The sequence below is a fragment of the Pipistrellus hanaki genome (assembly GCF_964339955.1).
Source record: "Pipistrellus hanaki genome assembly, chromosome: 4".
Taxonomy (NCBI): domain Eukaryota; kingdom Metazoa; phylum Chordata; class Mammalia; order Chiroptera; family Vespertilionidae; genus Pipistrellus; species Pipistrellus hanaki.
Window position 1 is genome coordinate 98,288,885 of NC_140506.1, and position 16,135 is coordinate 98,305,019.

Sequence of the window (16,135 nt, forward strand, 5' to 3'; positions counted from 1 at the left end):
GAGCTCCAACACGCTCCGTCCGCCTCTGTACTTCTCAGAGCATCAGAGCTGCCATAATCGTCCGAAAAGCACATTATATGTAAAACATTCTTTTCTACTTGGGAAGGGTAAAAATCTTATTTTCATTGGATAAAGTAGAAAAAACGAAGTTTGAAAAGTATTTCCAGTTTGTGAGGATTAGGCATTTCTAAAGGACAAGCTTAAGCTTTCATGCTCATTAAATTTTGTAAATGTAGGAACTAGGATTTTGTTTCAGTGGCTGATTTAAACAGGAGGGAGGAAGCCTGTGTAAACACTATTAAGAAACATTGACCTTGAGCTTGAGGTCAAGGTTTAAATTTCAGCTCTACCTCTTGCTAGCTGAGTGACCTTGGACAAATTAACCAAGTTTCTTTGAGCCTCAGTTTTTCCATCTGTAAAAGGGGCTAACAGAACTTAACTCATGAGTCTGCTCTGAGGACTGGGTGAGACAACTCAGGGTGGTGCCAGCAACGACAAGCTCTCCGCCAAGCTCAGCAAACTCTTTGTGTACAAGTCTGCAAACTCTCTGAAACCTGGAATGGCCCCACAATAGCTCTTATTCACTGAGTGGCCAGATTATGATGATCTTTGAACACATAATAATTTGGCCACTCAGTGTACTTCTCTTGAGCACCTCACTTATTTGATATCAAAGATACTATAAATCGAGCACCTGATCAATTTTCCCCTTTGCACTGGCTGATAGAAAGCTCAGGGCAAATAGGTGGTTGATCTCCAGCAAAAGGCTAGAATACTTTTGGTACCCATGTGAGATACAAATACACTGAGTGGCCAGATTATTATGCGTTCAGAGATCATAATAATCTGGCCACTCAGCGTATAAAAAGTCACTATAACTTCAGTCTGTTCACTCATTCAAAAAACACTTACTGCATGTCTGTACGCTCCCTGGAGAGCTGTCCCAGGGGAGGGGGCGTTGCATTTTGAAGATTGCATGACATGCTGGAATGGGGGTCCCAGGGCAAGAATGAAGGTGGGCGGTGGGCAAAGGAAAGCAGTGCACGAAATGAGGTCCTGGCAACCACAGGCCCCCTATGAGGCTGGCTCTGAATTCTCTCTTCAGGCGAAAGCCACACCTACCTGATGCTGTGCACCTTTCTCGTGACTATGAGTGGAAAGTCGACTTCAAAATATTTATCTGGGAGAAGATCTTGATCCTGAGAAAAAAACACACAGAAATCTTTAGGATGACGTATCCATGCCTACATTTACTGGTCATCCTCATGGAGCAAGTGCGAGGCCCCGAAGAGCAGTGTGCACCTAGGATTTTAAGCCAGGGGAATGATACGGTCAGAAATGCATTTTCCAAATGGTTTGGGACTCAGCATGAAGAACGATGGAGGGAAGTCAGGAGGCCATTGAGGTCATCTACGCTTTAACCCCCTCACACCCACGTGCACCAACCTGCCTGCAGAAACACAGAACTACGTATTGTGAGAGACAGGAAGAAAAGAGAGAAGAAAGCTCTGGCTCGCAGAGCCTGGGGCAGCTCTGGTGCAGGAAGGACAAGGCCGGCGTTTCTGGCTGAGCAATCGGGTGGGAAAGAGGACAGCGCATGCAGAGCCGCACGAGACAGAGAACGGTACATGCAGTGGACAGGCCCCTGGGCTGCATCACAGGGGCAGAAATCACGAGCAGGGGACCCCAAAAGGCGAGTATCGGAACTGTGGGATCCAGTCTTCTCCCACCCACATGGAGAATGGTCCCCAGTTAAAATCTCAGGGGACCTGGTCTGGGGGATGAGGGGAGGGAAGGAAGGGAGGCAGAAAGAGAAATAAATGGACAAGAACAGATTTTACCCTTCAACACACAGTATCGCTACAAACCAAACCATCACTCAAATTTCTACTACACCCTGTCAACTGCGTCTCCTGTACCTGCCTACCAGGTGCAAAGTCCCCATGGGACGCAACCGACAGCACCCTGTGCCGTGCTAACTGCCTCAACGGAGCGCCCGTGTCACTGCAGCCCGTCTCTGAGCAGCTGGCCCGGCGGCAGCGAACGTGCACCTGCCACTCCCGCTCCACAAGGAGCCCACTGCCCCGCACACGCGTGCAGACCCGGCGGCTCCGCTGGGGCGGCTGCAGACACTAATGACCCCCTCCATATACCTCCCACCCGTACGCCCTGTGGGATGGACAGAGGGGTGTTCGGACATGAAGGCTGTGAGGCTGACAGGGAGGATAGCTTCCCCCAGTGCTGAGGAAATCAGAGCATCGCACAGGTCCTGAAAACTCGACTTGTAAGGAAATCAATAGGAACCACTTTTGTTGTAAGTTTTTTAAGGTGCATAAAACCCTTACATTAATCTACAATAGTAGTTGTTCCCCTAGTTCCGTGGTCGGCAAACTGCGGCTCGCTAGCCACATATGGCTCTTTGGCCCCTTCAGTGTGGCTCTTCCACAGAATACCACGGCCTGGGCGAGTCTATTTTGAAAAAGTGGTGTTAGAAGTATTTTGTGGAAGAGCCACACTCAAGGGGCCAAAGAGCCGCATGCGGCTCGCGAGCCACAGTTTGCCGACCACTGGGCTTGTTCCCTTTTGAAGAGCTGCCCGCGCACTAGCTCACTGGATCGTGGTAAGATTCTGAAGAGAGGTCGCTGTGGAAGGAAAGCTCCTAACACGCACACCTAGACCGTTCACAAAACAGACACCACCTCTCTTGCTTTCATGGCTGTGGCAAGTGAGGCTCCAAACTTTTTTTTTTAAGATTCAAATCTTTTTTTTAAATTTTTTTTTACTAATTTCAAAGAGGAAGGGAGAGGGAGAGAGAGAGAGACAGAAATATCAATGAGGAAAGAGACCATTAATTGCTTGCCACCTGCATGCCCCCAACCAGGAGCTAGGGATCAAGCCTCAACCGAGGATACATGCCCTTGACCGGATTTGAACCCAGGACTCTTCAGTCCACAGGCCAATGCTCTATCCATTGTGCTATACCGGCCAGGGCGAGGCTGCAACTTTTTATTCTGTGAATCTCTGACACTCCACTACAAGTAGCTCATATGTCACAAGAACAGAGGGATTCCTGACTCCATGTATAACTCCCAGAAGGCAGCCAGGAGCAGCCAGGAACCACTCAGCTCAGAGGGGCCCGGCAGGGCTGACCGCTTCACAAGTGCGAAGTCGGCACTGCCTCCCTGGCGGAGCTGGCTCTGACGGCGCAGGAACGGTGCTCCAGGGGCACCAGGGGGCTCGGCCCCGAAGGTTCCACTCACCCTTATTCTTCCTTTGTGACGAGGCCGGGCCTTCCCCGCCTGTTCTTGCCTGTTGCCTGAAGACAGACCCTGGGCCCAAGAGCCCACGGCCAAGCTCACACAGTAGGGCGGCAGAAAGCCTGCGGCTCCCGCCATGCCTCTGCGGGCGCGGCGTGGACCACCAGGTGGAAGCTGCAGGAGACAGCCAGACCAGTGGACACGGTTTCCCGCCATGTGCGTATGCCTCTAACACAGGCTCAGCAGACTTTCTGCAAAGAGCCAGGAAGCATTTTAACCCTTGCAGGCCCCATGTGTCTGACGACTGGACGCGGTGGTGCTAAAGCAGCCAGAGGAGATGCGCCCCCTGGGCGGGCTGCGTGCGGATAAACCGAGTCACCGAACAGGTGGCCCGTGCGGCCTGGGCTCTAAAAGCGCAAACAGGCATCATTCCGTGCTTTGCAAAAAGAGGAAGTTTCCATTTTTAAAAAACTCCTTAGAGCAACAAAAACACCTCCACAAAGAACGCTCAGACGCTGTGCTTCCTCCTCACTGCTGACGGACAGCCATTCCCGGAGGAGCACAGGAGCCTCCGCGTACCTCGCTCAGAAATAAAACCTGATTTATTTACTACTGACCCACCTGCACGACAGGGGAAACACAACCAAAGAAACCACACCAAGTCCAAAGGTGGCAGGCCCAGCGGAGGGATTTCTCCAGAGGCCCCTGTCCACCCCCTCCCCGCTCTCTCCACTGCCTTGTGCCAGGTCATGGCCACTGTGTTAGGGGCCCCTGTCCACACCCCGGCCCCCTCTCTCCACTGCTTTCTGTCCACTGCCTTGCACCACGTTGTGGTCACAGTGTCAGAGGCACAGATGACCCACAGAAAAGATGCCTCCAAACAAGCACGGGGCTGCACACAGCAGAGAGAACAAGGAAGCAGAGGCTGAGCTGTCCCACGTTCCCAGCCACGGGCTGGCCAATCTGGAGAAGACGCAGCTCTTGCGGCCAGCCCGGCTGTGTGCACCCGCCACACGGAGCTCCCACGGACACTCATGAAGTCCTGCTTGTAAGAGCGCTTCGCCATGGGAGGTGCTCTTACTGAATGGAGACTGCAGGGCAAGCACTCCACCCTGAGACCAAGGAGAGGCCGCTGAGTTCTGCTCCAGGACAGAAAGGCTGGGAGCTCCAGGACGACAGACCTTGCCAGCTGAGCTGCTCTGGGGCCAGACATGCAGGCCAGGGCATACCACACGCTCTAACTTATCTGTGTGTCCGTCTGCAAGGAATCTGGGGGGTGCAGGTACCCCCGTGACATCTCAGAGGAGAACCAAGAAAAATCTATACAACCTAAAAAAAGGAGATGCAACCAGTGAGGTCTTTGTAGGGAAAGGGTTTGGGGGTAGAATTCCGGCCCAGGCATCAAGACCAGCATTGCAGTCGTGGCTCTGCCACTGACTAGACCCGAGCTCCCTTTCCTGTGCGTGAGTGCGCCTGCTCCCGGCCCTCACAGGGCAGTTAAGGGATCCAGTCAAAGAACGGCTGGGAAAGGCTCTGCCTCACATCACCATCACCCAGCTGTGCAAGTCTCCCAATTGTACAGACACTGTTATGCCCACAATAAAATCCTAGCGTCAAAATCACTAGTACACGTGCTCTTTGTCTCGGCAATTCCACTAACAGGATGTTTTCTCTGGTATGTTTCCGTACGTTACACGAATTTTCATTAATGCCCTGCTTGCAACAGCAAAAGCTGAGAAACAACCCACAAGTCCTTCACGGGACCTGGTGCGATGAAGCCGGGGCTGATGGTGGCTGGGGGCATAGAAGGGCTGGTTCAGGGGTGTAGAAGGGCTGTCAATGTATCCATTTTAATATATTTTATATTTTTTGAACCAGGTGAACATCTGCAAAAAAAATGCAAACAACTGGGAAAAGACGTAGGGGATTTTAACTCACCTTTAATATCCAGAAGGTCGTATCCATCCCAGCCCCAAGGTTTAAAATCTGACAGTGACATTTTGTCTTCTGTAGGAACGCCTTTATGAGCTGACTGATGCCTTGGACTCGAGCAAAATATCCTAAGGAAGAGACAGAGGCACAAGCGGTCCCTCAGTGCCGACAGCAGTGGCTCTGCACAGCCCCCAGAGGAAGCAGCAGCCCCTCGGTGATGAGCCATGGCCTCGCAAAGCCCCCCGAAGAGCACACGCGAACACCCCGCCCGCCTCCTGAGGAGTCGGCAGGGGGCTGCAGACTTCACCTGAGACAGGGCAATTTTGAGGTTCTCTCCCTCTTTTTCTTAAAGCCGTCTGAAGCAAACTGAGCACAACCTACGTAAGGGTGGAATCAACTATCTATCCGAAGAGAACTAAAATGTCCTATAATCTTATTTCAGGAAGACAAGGGTTTTACTTCACATGTTCCTCTGATCTAAATGTTCCTCTTGAAAATGACCTCGAGGAATTTGGCCTCTTGAGCTTTTGCACAGTGAGCGTGGATCCTGGAAAACACATAGCCTTTCTGCACAGTGGGAAGCACTCTCCGAGTGGGTTGCAGGTCCCCAAACGAGACATTCAAACCCAGAGAGAGGGGAAGGGAGGGAGGAGGCTGACGGGTGCCAGCGAGCCAGTCAGCCTGGCAGGTCCCAGCCTGGGGCACTCACAGGAAGCCTGCCCGGAGGCTTGTGAAGGGAGGGAGAGGGCAGAGCCCACTCAGCCAGACTCTCCGCAAGCTCACCCTCTGTTCACAGCAAACACCGAGTCCTCATCCTCAGAAATGCCCATTTAAAATGTCTGCATTTCTTATGGACCCTCAGGATCTTCAGGGCCAAGACTCCCTGCTCACACAGGAGCGACTGTCATGTGGTCAACTTCTCAGTCAAATCCTTTGACTTGCTGATGGTGTCAGCAACCATTCAGTAAGGCAGCAAAAAGTAAACCCTACGTAACGGGCACTTCACAGTAAAAGGTATATAAATGGCGTTTCAACATACGATCTTCAACCTTACCCTTAAGTAAAAGAAATAAAACTAAAACTACTCTATGATAGCATTTTCAATATCAGATTAACAAAGATTAAAAATTTCACACTGAGCCTTAGCCAGTTTGGCTCAGTGGACAGAGCATCAGTCTGAGGACTGAAGGGTTCCGGGTTCGATTCTGGTCAAGGGCATATGCCCAGGTTGCGGGTTCGATCTCCAGTAGGGAGCATGCAGAAGGCAGCTATTAATGATTCTCTCTCATCATTGGTGTTTCTATCTCTCTCTCCCTGAAATCAATAAAAATATATATATTTTAAAAACTTCATACTGATGGCCAAGATTTGATAATTACTAAAATTGATCCACATGTAATTCCACTTTTGTATGGTTTGAAACTTTCCATGAAAATAAGAGTATTTTTAAAAAATAAAAATAGAAATTCTTTCTAAATAAGAAGTTTCATAATACGCTTGTTGGTGAGGATGTTAGGAAATGAGCACTTTCATATACTGGAGAGAGTGCATCCTGGAACTCTCTGTTTAAGAATGAATCCCCAGCCCCCCAGGCGTTGACCCAGTGGTTGAGCGCTGACCTATGAGTCAGAAGGTCACGTGTTCAGAAGGTCACGAGTTAGATTCCCGGTCAGGGCACAAGCCCAGGTTCCCATCACATCCCCAGTGTGGGGCGTGCAGGAGGCAGCTGATCGATGATTCTCTCTCACCACTGATGTTTCTTTCTCCCTCCCCCTCCCTCTCTGAAATCAATACAAATTCATATTTTTAAAAAACAATGAATCCCTGAAACTTCAGACCACTCAGCTGATGAGAAGATGCTGGGGAGAAAAAGGGCCACTTGCCTCTGTTAATTTCAGGGGCCTTCCTCTCTTTGCACAGCCTCACAAAGTGCTGGAGGTAAGGGTCATCCCAGTAGCCAATGCTCACTGCAAACCTGAGAGGAATGAAAGAGAAGGCATGTGGGTAAAGATCTGTGTATATTCTCACCAAGGTTCACGGCCACGTTCCCAGGAACCAGGTCAAGGACCCAGAAGGAAATAGTCAGCCTCAAAGGCCACTAACCGCCCATGCAGTGCTCCATGACACACTGGACAGACTCACCACCCCCTATATCCACACACACTGCCCTTCACGTTTCCTACACTGGCCATTTCTCACCCCTGTCTTTCCTCTATGACTGATTCCTTCCCCAGGGCCTTAAACAGCAAAAACCTCACCCCATCATCCCAACAATTTATCCACTCTGCAAACTCACAGGCCAAAGCTTTTGTCAGATAACTAAAAAGTTCTAGGTCGAGAGAAAGGAAATTCAGAAATATTTGGCAAGCATCACTAACGGCCTCCGTTTTCTCCTGACTGCGTTTTGTGCCCGTCATTTCACATCCCCTACGGTGGTCACAGCGGGGAGACCAGGAAGAAACAAGACAACTGCACCTTGCACAACGCTCTGGTGTCTAACCTCTCTCTACCCCAGTCTACACCTACGCGGGAAGGTTCTAGTGTTCCGAGTCTGGGAGCTGATGCCGGATTACACTGGAAGCCTCTTGGCGAGCACAAGTGGCACCAGCCTAGGACCACTGAGGAGTCATGGAAGGAACCTGGCTCCCTAAGACCCTGAGCCTGCTCTACCTCCCCAAGGACACTGGTGAGGAGGTAATTCTTCACCATTTGAGCCAGGCTGGTGTGACTTTCAGCCTACAGCATCCTACCTACTACCGAGGAATGCACTCGATTCCATGTTGCTTATAAGGAAGCTGACATTTAAGGGATTTGGATGTGTGTGTCCCAGGTAGGTTCTGAGCTCCCAAAAGCAGATGCTATCGCTTTTCTTTTCTTTATATCTACCAACAAGGTTTACTGCAGCCCTGATTGCAGCAGGTGCTGATTCTGAGAAAAGAGTCCCCCGTAGTATCTCACATTCATGTTTACACAACCACAGACACTTATAAGAAAGTACCTGCGTTCAGCTCGTCAATACAGCCGCCCAACACAGAAACACAGTCCTCGCTAAGAACACCACTTGCTACAAGCCTGGACTATCCGAGGAAAACACAGTACAGGCAGTCCTCAGTTCCATAGGACTGGACAGACGTCATTTCATTTGGTTATGTCGCCATCTCCCACTTATTTATTAAAAAAAAAAAAAAGTTCCATCATTTCAACATATGTACATATGTGCTTTATGTTTTTTATTATTTATTTGCCACAAGTAAAGGTCAGGAATTGTTATCTTTCTTTTAAATTTTCTTTACTGTTTCACTTCATTGCTGCTGTGTGTGTGCTCCATGTGAGGGATGCAGGTGCATATGTAGGTGGGTTCCGACTTACGGTGAAAATCGCGTTATATTGCACCGTAGGAACGGATCTCCTACTGTATTACAAGAGTAAACTTGCTCAGTGGTCCAAAAGAGTATTTCACAAAATATCATGAAATCAACTGAATAATCTGAAAACCTGCAGTTAAAAGATGAAGTAGAATGCAGTATAAAACAGGAAACACCCGTGTGCGTTACACACAGAAAGGGATAGGACTTCTGTGAAGATTTTGTTCCCCGTCTGTGTTGGAGGAAGTAAGTTTCCTCACGGAGTTTGATGAACAGATTTCAAAGGATTCATCGAGTGCCATCTAGTGGTCACTGCCTAGTGATGCGAACACCATCGAACACTTAAAGCTAGCCTGGCAAACTTTTGGCTGGCGGACCACATGCGGCCCACAAGGAATATTTTTGCAGCCCAGCCAATATAACAGTATGTAAGAAACGTTTTCATAAAAATTTCAGAACTTTTCATAATTTTTACAATATTTTGTTATACATAATCTCTTATATAAAAGGCCATGGCCATCACACCATAATGCTGTCACAACCAAATGAGCAGCAGGGACATGAGCTACTCGCTGCGGAGAGCTAGAAGGGTGGAGAGCTAGGTACTAAAGGCGGAGCACAGGACGGCAAGCTGAGGCAAGTGGAAGCAAGCGAGCTACTCGCGCACGATTTTGTGCACATTGGGCCTCTAGTTATTAATAACAGATTACAATGTTTGCGAATGACTGATTACTATAATCATGTTGCATTCATTTCCCTTATGTACCAGCATACCATTTCCCTCCACTAATACTAGCAGCGATTATTCTAGAGCCGACTGACTTATTTGGTGTGCGCAACAGGAAATATTTCACTTTCAGAGAATAAGAAAAATAGGTTTATTTGCATTACGCTTATTAATTTGTGCAATTATTCAGTGTCTGGTAAGTTAATGTTCAATAAAAAATATTAATTTTTATTAAAATGTTCTATTATTTTATGTTAACGATGACTCATTTATTTCAGCCCTTTGTATTCAGCATGTCTCTATCGAAATAAACCTACGTAAATAAAATAAAATTTAAAAAAAGAAATAAACCTACGTTTCTATGAAAATTGAAGCTTTTGCTTTTTGCAACCCACATAAACACAAACCTTGTTTACTTGGCCCACGTTAGCCTTGGAGATTGACATGCTTGAGTTAAAGGGTTGGAAGGGGCCTTGGAAATGATCTGTTGATCCCAACATCCAGCGCAAGAATCTTCGTTGGTATCAAGCCACGCACTCCTCTGCGAAGCCTCTGCGGGACAGCTGAGCAGCTGGCCTCCCTCGGAGCACTCCTTGTTGGACTATCCCTGCACTGGTGGATAACAAGGAGCAGTTTCTATTCCTCTCAACTGCACTATCAGTTGATGTTAGACCTTTGATCAGTCAAGCAATATTTATTGTCTGCTCGATGCCAGGCAAGACGGACAAGGGCCAGAGGCAAAGATAAATATGGCATTATGAGCAGTGAAGGGCATGAGTAACAAGGAGAATAGAGGGATCTTACTAAGAGAAGGGGAAGGGAAATATTTCTGAACTCTCTGTTCTCTCACTGACCTACCTTTATGTTAAGACCACAGTCTTGATTAACATAGCTTGATAGTAAGTGTTTAAGTAGTATTAAGCAGCCTAAGTTCTCCCACTTTGTTCTTCACCAACACCAAGTCTTCTAATCTTTAGAAGTTTTTGGGGGTATTCTAGATCCTTTGCGTTTCTATGTACATTTTAGAATCAACTTATTCATTTATAAAAAAAGATGGCTAGGATTTTGATTGGGCCTACACTGACTCTATGGGCCAATTAGAGGCGAACAGAAATCTCACCAACACCAAGTCTTCTAATGCATGAACAAAGCATGCCTCCCATTTACGTAAATCTCCTTTAATTTCTCTCAGAAGTGTTTTATAGTTTTCTGTGTAAAAGTATTTCATACCTTTCATTAGATTTATTCTTAGACAGTTTACATTTTTGATGCTATTATAAATAATATTTTTAAATTTCATTTTTTGCCTTGGCCAGTGTTGCTAGGTAGTTAAAATGTCCACCCACAAAAGGGTCTCAGGTTCTATTCCGGTCAAGGGCACATACCTGGGTCCAGGTTTGATCCCCAGCCCTGGTCAGGCGCATGCAGGAAGCAAAGCAACCAATTGATATGTTTCTTTCACATAGATATTTCTCCTCTCTTTTCTTTTCTTCTCTTCTCTCTCTCTTTCTCTCTTCTCCCCCTATCCCCTGTCCCCTGTTATTCTCTCCCTTCCACTGTCTCAAAAAACTGATGGAAAAAATATCCTCTGGTGAATATTAACAACAAAAAATTCATTTTCCTATACATGAATGTATATTTACAATACATCTGACAAAAGACTCCTACCCAGCTATGTAATGAACTGTAAGTCAAAACCAACAGTGACATCATCAATAAAAATGGGCAAACAACTTGGACAGTTCACAAAAGATGAAGGAATTGCCAATGAGCACATAAAAAAGATGATTAAGCCCTAGCTAGTTTGGCTCAGTGGATAGAGCATCGGCCTATGGACTGAAGGGTCCCAAGTTTGATTCCTGTTAAGAGGGTCAAAGATGGGGGAAAAGGGAACACCTGTAGTATTTTCAACAATAAGCATAAATTAGTCCCAGGAAAATGCAATGTAAAACCATAGTGAGATATATTTCACACCCACTGACATATGGCGTGTTAACAAGGATGTGGAGTTTTCATCCTTTGCTGGTGGGAAGTGTAAACCGATAAACCACTTTGGGAATTAATCTGGCAATAAAATATAGACCCAGCCTATGACTGCACAATTCTACTCCTAGACATCTACCCAAGAGAAATGAAGGACAGGTAAGAATGTCCATGGCAGCCCGTTCACAACGGCCCAGACTAGGCACAACTCCAATGCCCTCATCCGGTGAGGACAAACAAGTCCGAGCGTGGCCACACAGCATGCAAGGACCAAGCCACTTCACACACCCAGGGGTTCCCTCCTCCCCAAACACCAGCCAGATTCCTCTGAGCCGGCTTCTCAAACAGGCTGTAACCTTGGCCTATCATATGGACAAACACCAACAGTTTCTAAGAGCGCAAGGCCACAACCCCAGGTGGCGCTAGTCCCACTTAAAGGGCCTGAGAGAATGCGAGGCCGCCAGGAGCACAAACTGCGCAGCCAGCATTAAGGATACGCCCCTGCTCCAGGTAGCAAACCCAGGTGGCTTCCCGTAGGCAACCCCTTCCTCCCTCCCTCTTTTTGTCATTTTTCACTTCTCTCACTCTACTGCCTGCTCCCCAACTCCTGACTCCCCCATCTCCCTAAAAACGCCCCGAGAGGCTGCAGGCGAGTTATTCACACAGGGATCTTCTGTTGCAATAATTATTGCTGGCTAAAGCCTGACCTTACCACTTTTAACAGTATCTGGCTTTATCTCTGAATGAATCTCAACAAACATGCTGAGTGAAAGAAATTACAAAAAGAATGCATACTGTCTGATTCATTCGTATGAGGTTTAAGTACAGGCAAATCTGACCCATTGTAGCTGAAATCAGAACATGCTAGTGAGGTGGGGGCAAGGAGACCAACCAAAAGAGATAAAAGCGGCCTTTCTGGAGTCTCAGAAATATTTTGCATCTTGTTGAGTGGTGGCTTACAGATATATACAACTGTCAACACTCATCAAATGGAAAACTGAAGGCTTGAGCACTCAGTTTATAGGGTGTCCCCAGAAATGTATATATACTTTGAATAATTATAAAGGCAGTGTTTATTAAAATACATTTCATTTTCAAAATTGAGCTATAAGCTGTTAAAATGTGTATATATTTTTGGGACACCCTTTATATAAATTATGTCCCTCTCTCCCTCCTCTATTTTCTTCTCTTCCCCTCCCCTATCCCCTACTCCCTTCTCTCCCCCTCCACCTCTTCCTCTACCTCTCTCTCCCTTCTTCTCGCTCTCTCTCTTTCTCTCTCTTCCTTCCCCGCCCCCTAGGGAAATTCTAGGGAAAAAAAGATGAGAAACATAGCAGGACCTTCAAGTTCCCTTTCTAATATCCACCCACCCCTTCTTCCTTACTAAAAGAACCCCAGTTTTGTTTGAGGCATCAATCTGCCCAATTAGAAATTCTTACGCCCCACACTTCCCTGCGGCTGGGGTGGGGCCATATGTCCTAACACAAAGAAGTCTACAGGGCTTCCCAAACACCCACAGCTTTCCTGGTGAAGAGACACACTCAGACACGACTTTTGCGGGTACCCCTTCCTTCACTGTTCTTGCCCTGCCAAGCAAGCTACGGGAGCTCTAAATCAATTCACATCTAAGTAGCTTTGTGATTAATAGTTTTAAGGCATCAAAATGAAAAGGAAAAAAAAAAAGCATTTCAATTGGAAGTCAAGAATGCCATCGCTGTGTTAAAGTATATATAAGAATTTAGTATATTATATATTACTTCTCAAATTAATTGGGAAATAGAGACCATTTAATAGATGGCGTAGGGACAACTAGCTAATGCTTTCAGACAAAATTAAGTTAAAACTGCTACATTCTTATATAAAAGATGAATGATTTAAGCATAAAAGACAAAGCCACATAAGTACTCAAAGTAAATGTAATGATTCAGAACGGCCTTTCAAAGCACTGCTCAAAAAGCACAAGCCACAAAGTTAGGCTGTCAGATTTTGCACCATGAAGATTCGCAATTTCTGTATTATGAAATGCACTGACATGCTACAGTGAAAACCAAGCATCTATCTGAGAGGAAATACTGCAACAAACACAGGTCATATAAAAAGTCCTTATAAAGCAGAAATAGAATTATAAATAACCAAACAAGAAGAAGACAACAACCCAGTTGGAAAATGACTGGAGAAAGGATTCACATAAAAATATCAATGACAGCAAAGTGCTCGGTCTCACCAGTGATTATAGAAACACAAACCAGAGAAGGATTATTCTCCACCCACCAGCTGTGAGCCATTGGGCACCCAGAAAATTCTATGATTAGCATCTCATTCGCCACAGGCGGGAATGAAAACTGATACAACCTCTCCCGTTAACCATTTTGCAGAAGCTTCTCACTTTGTCATTTAAAAAATTAAGTTTATAAGAGAAAAAAATGATGTGAATATTACTATTCTAGATATAAAATCATTACCTTTCACAGGTATTTTCCAATATTTATTTCACTCCTTTAAAAAAAAAAACAGGGGAGGGCTAAACATCCAGAATTTACTTGACTTTCTTACTGAGCAAGTTTAGCAGCTAATTTCTCCTCAACACAAAGTCCTAGAGCTAAAGTGGCTCATCTCTCTGGAGGTGCAGAGGCCATCCTTGGTCCAAGTCTCAGCATGCTCTCCCAGGCAGCTGTGGAGGGCGGGGCACCTGTGGTGGGCGGGGCAGCTGTGGTGGGAGGGGCCACTGTGGTGGGCGGGGCACCTGTGGTGGGGCAGCTGTGGTGGGCGGGGCCGCTGTGATGTGGCAGCTGTGGTGGGTGGGGCACCTGTGGTGGGGCAGCTGTGGTGGGCAGGGCAGCTGTGGCAGGGCACCTGTGGTGGGGCAGCTGTGGTGGGCGGGGCAGCTGTGGTGGGCGGGGCAGCTGTGGTGGGCGGGGCAGTTGTGGTGGGGCAGCTGTGGCGGGGCAACTGTGGTGGGTGGGGCAACTGTGGTGGGGCAGCTGTGGTGGGTGGGGCAGCTGTGGTAGGTGGGGCAGCTGTGATGGAGCAGCTGTGGTGGGCAGGGCAGCTGTGGAGGGCGGGCAGCTGTGGCAGGGCAGCTGTGGTGGGCGGGGCCGCTGCGGTGGGCGGGGACAGTGTGCTGGAAAGGGCCAGGCTTGCAGGAAGACACCTCGGTTCCTGTGAGGTGACCCTGAGACCACCTGCATCTCCAGGGGCCAGTTTCCAGAAAGCAGATTCACTGTAGAGTCTTCACACTGGCATCTCAGCCTTGCAGCCCTGGTCTGGGTTCTGGACTGCACAGACCACTCAGGAGCAGTGAAGAAAAGCGGCTGTTTAAGGCCTCACGCTGATGGAAGCTTGAGTGTTTGCATCAGTTCCTGTCACTGTAGCCATGGACGGATGCGTTTTACATCTGCCATGCGCACGGCTCTGAGGTGGACGCAGCCACTCTGTGTGGTGTTCGTTCTGGTGGAACACAAAACTAAACCGAGGTCTGAATGACAAACGGCCGGCTCCCACGAAGGCGGCACGAAGGAGGCACACAGGGTGTACGCTCAGGTCTGCGGTATCAGAGAGCCTCCTAGCTTGAGGGAGCCCATCGGAGCTAAGGTGCCATCCAGGACTCCCCAGCCTCCCCCACCCCATCTGCCAGCACCTTCTACGGCTCCACCTGACAGACCCTCAGCACCTCCCGGGCTCCCACCCGGCAGGCCACCAGCCTGGGCCTGGGCTCTCCCAAAGCCTAACTGGCCTCCTGGCTCCCATCCTCCCATCGGTCCCCACAGAGAAGCTGACGATGCTGTTAAAACCCATCAGTGAGCTCATTCTTCATTCCTTTCAACATCCCCAACGGCCCCCTCCAAGGCAGAGTTAGTCCTGAAGAGCCGGCGCCATCTGTCCCAGCCCCAGGCAGCCGGCTCCGGCCTCAGGGCCCGCCCACTCTGTTGGCCCCGCCCACTCTGTTGGCCCGGCTGGGGCCTGGGATGTGGACTCCCACTTACACACAGGGCTCCTCCGTCCGCCCCAGTCTCTCCCAGCACCGCCTTCCCAGCAGAGCCCTCCCTGGCCATCACACACACACACACACACACACACACACAGAGGACAGCGCCTCCCACAGCGCCGATCACCAGCTAGCACACCAAATGCCTTGTTTCCCAGCCGCGCCCCCTGGAAGGAACGCCCTGTAAGAGCCCCATGCTGTCTGGGCTGCTCGCCTCTGTTCCACACAGAACAGCCTCCACAAAGGAGGCGCTCAGTCTAGAAAGCCGAATGAATGCGTTAATCCCAGATGATGTGGAACTAAACAGGCAAGGGAGAGAGGGAGGGAGGGAGGGAGGGAGCAGCAGGCTGGAAGGCCAAAGATAGGAACAGAACACACCAGAACTGTGAGGGTGCAGGGGGGGTGGGGGGGGAGGCTGGAAGGAAGGGAGGGGGGAGGTGAGGCTGGAAGGAGGGAGGGGGGAGGTGAGGCTGGAAGGAGGGAGGGGGGAGGTGAGGCTGGAAGGGAGGGAGGGAGGGGAGGTGAGACTGGAAGGAAGGGAGGGGAGGAGAGGCTGGAAGGAGGGAGGGGGGAGGTGAGGCTGGAAGGGAGGGAGGGAGGGGATGTGAGACAGGAAGGAAGGGAGGGGAGGAGAGGCTGGAAGGAGGGAGGGGGGAGGTGAGGCTGGAAGGAGGGAGGGAGGGGAGGTGAGGTTGGAAGGGAGGGAGGGGAGGTGAGGCTGGAAGGAGGGAGGGGGGAGGTGAGGCTGGAAGGGAGGGAGGGAAGGGGAAGCCGGAGAAGCAGGTGAGGGCAGGCAGGGCCATGGAGGCCCCTAAGGAGCTGGGTCTTCTAAAAGCAACAAGAAGCCACTACACTGGGGGGTGGCCTGACCAGCAGGCCTTTTATA

General features: G+C 48.9%; 1 protein-coding gene across 2 annotated transcripts in view; it reads right to left on the minus strand.

Moving 5' to 3' along the window:
* The window catches only part of LCMT1 (leucine carboxyl methyltransferase 1), a 34,363-nt gene that overhangs the window by 13,728 nt on the left and 4,500 nt on the right, over nt 1-16,135 (minus strand). For both annotated transcript variants that reach the window (XM_084882761.1, XM_084882760.1), the window contains exons 2-4: nt 7,073-7,164; nt 5,196-5,317; nt 1,123-1,199 (exon numbers count right to left, since the gene is read on the minus strand). In XM_084882761.1, the coding sequence (XP_084738887.1) occupies nt 1,123-1,199; nt 5,196-5,317; nt 7,073-7,164 (291 nt within the window). The remainder of the gene's footprint in view (nt 1-1,122; nt 1,200-5,195; nt 5,318-7,072; nt 7,165-16,135) is intronic.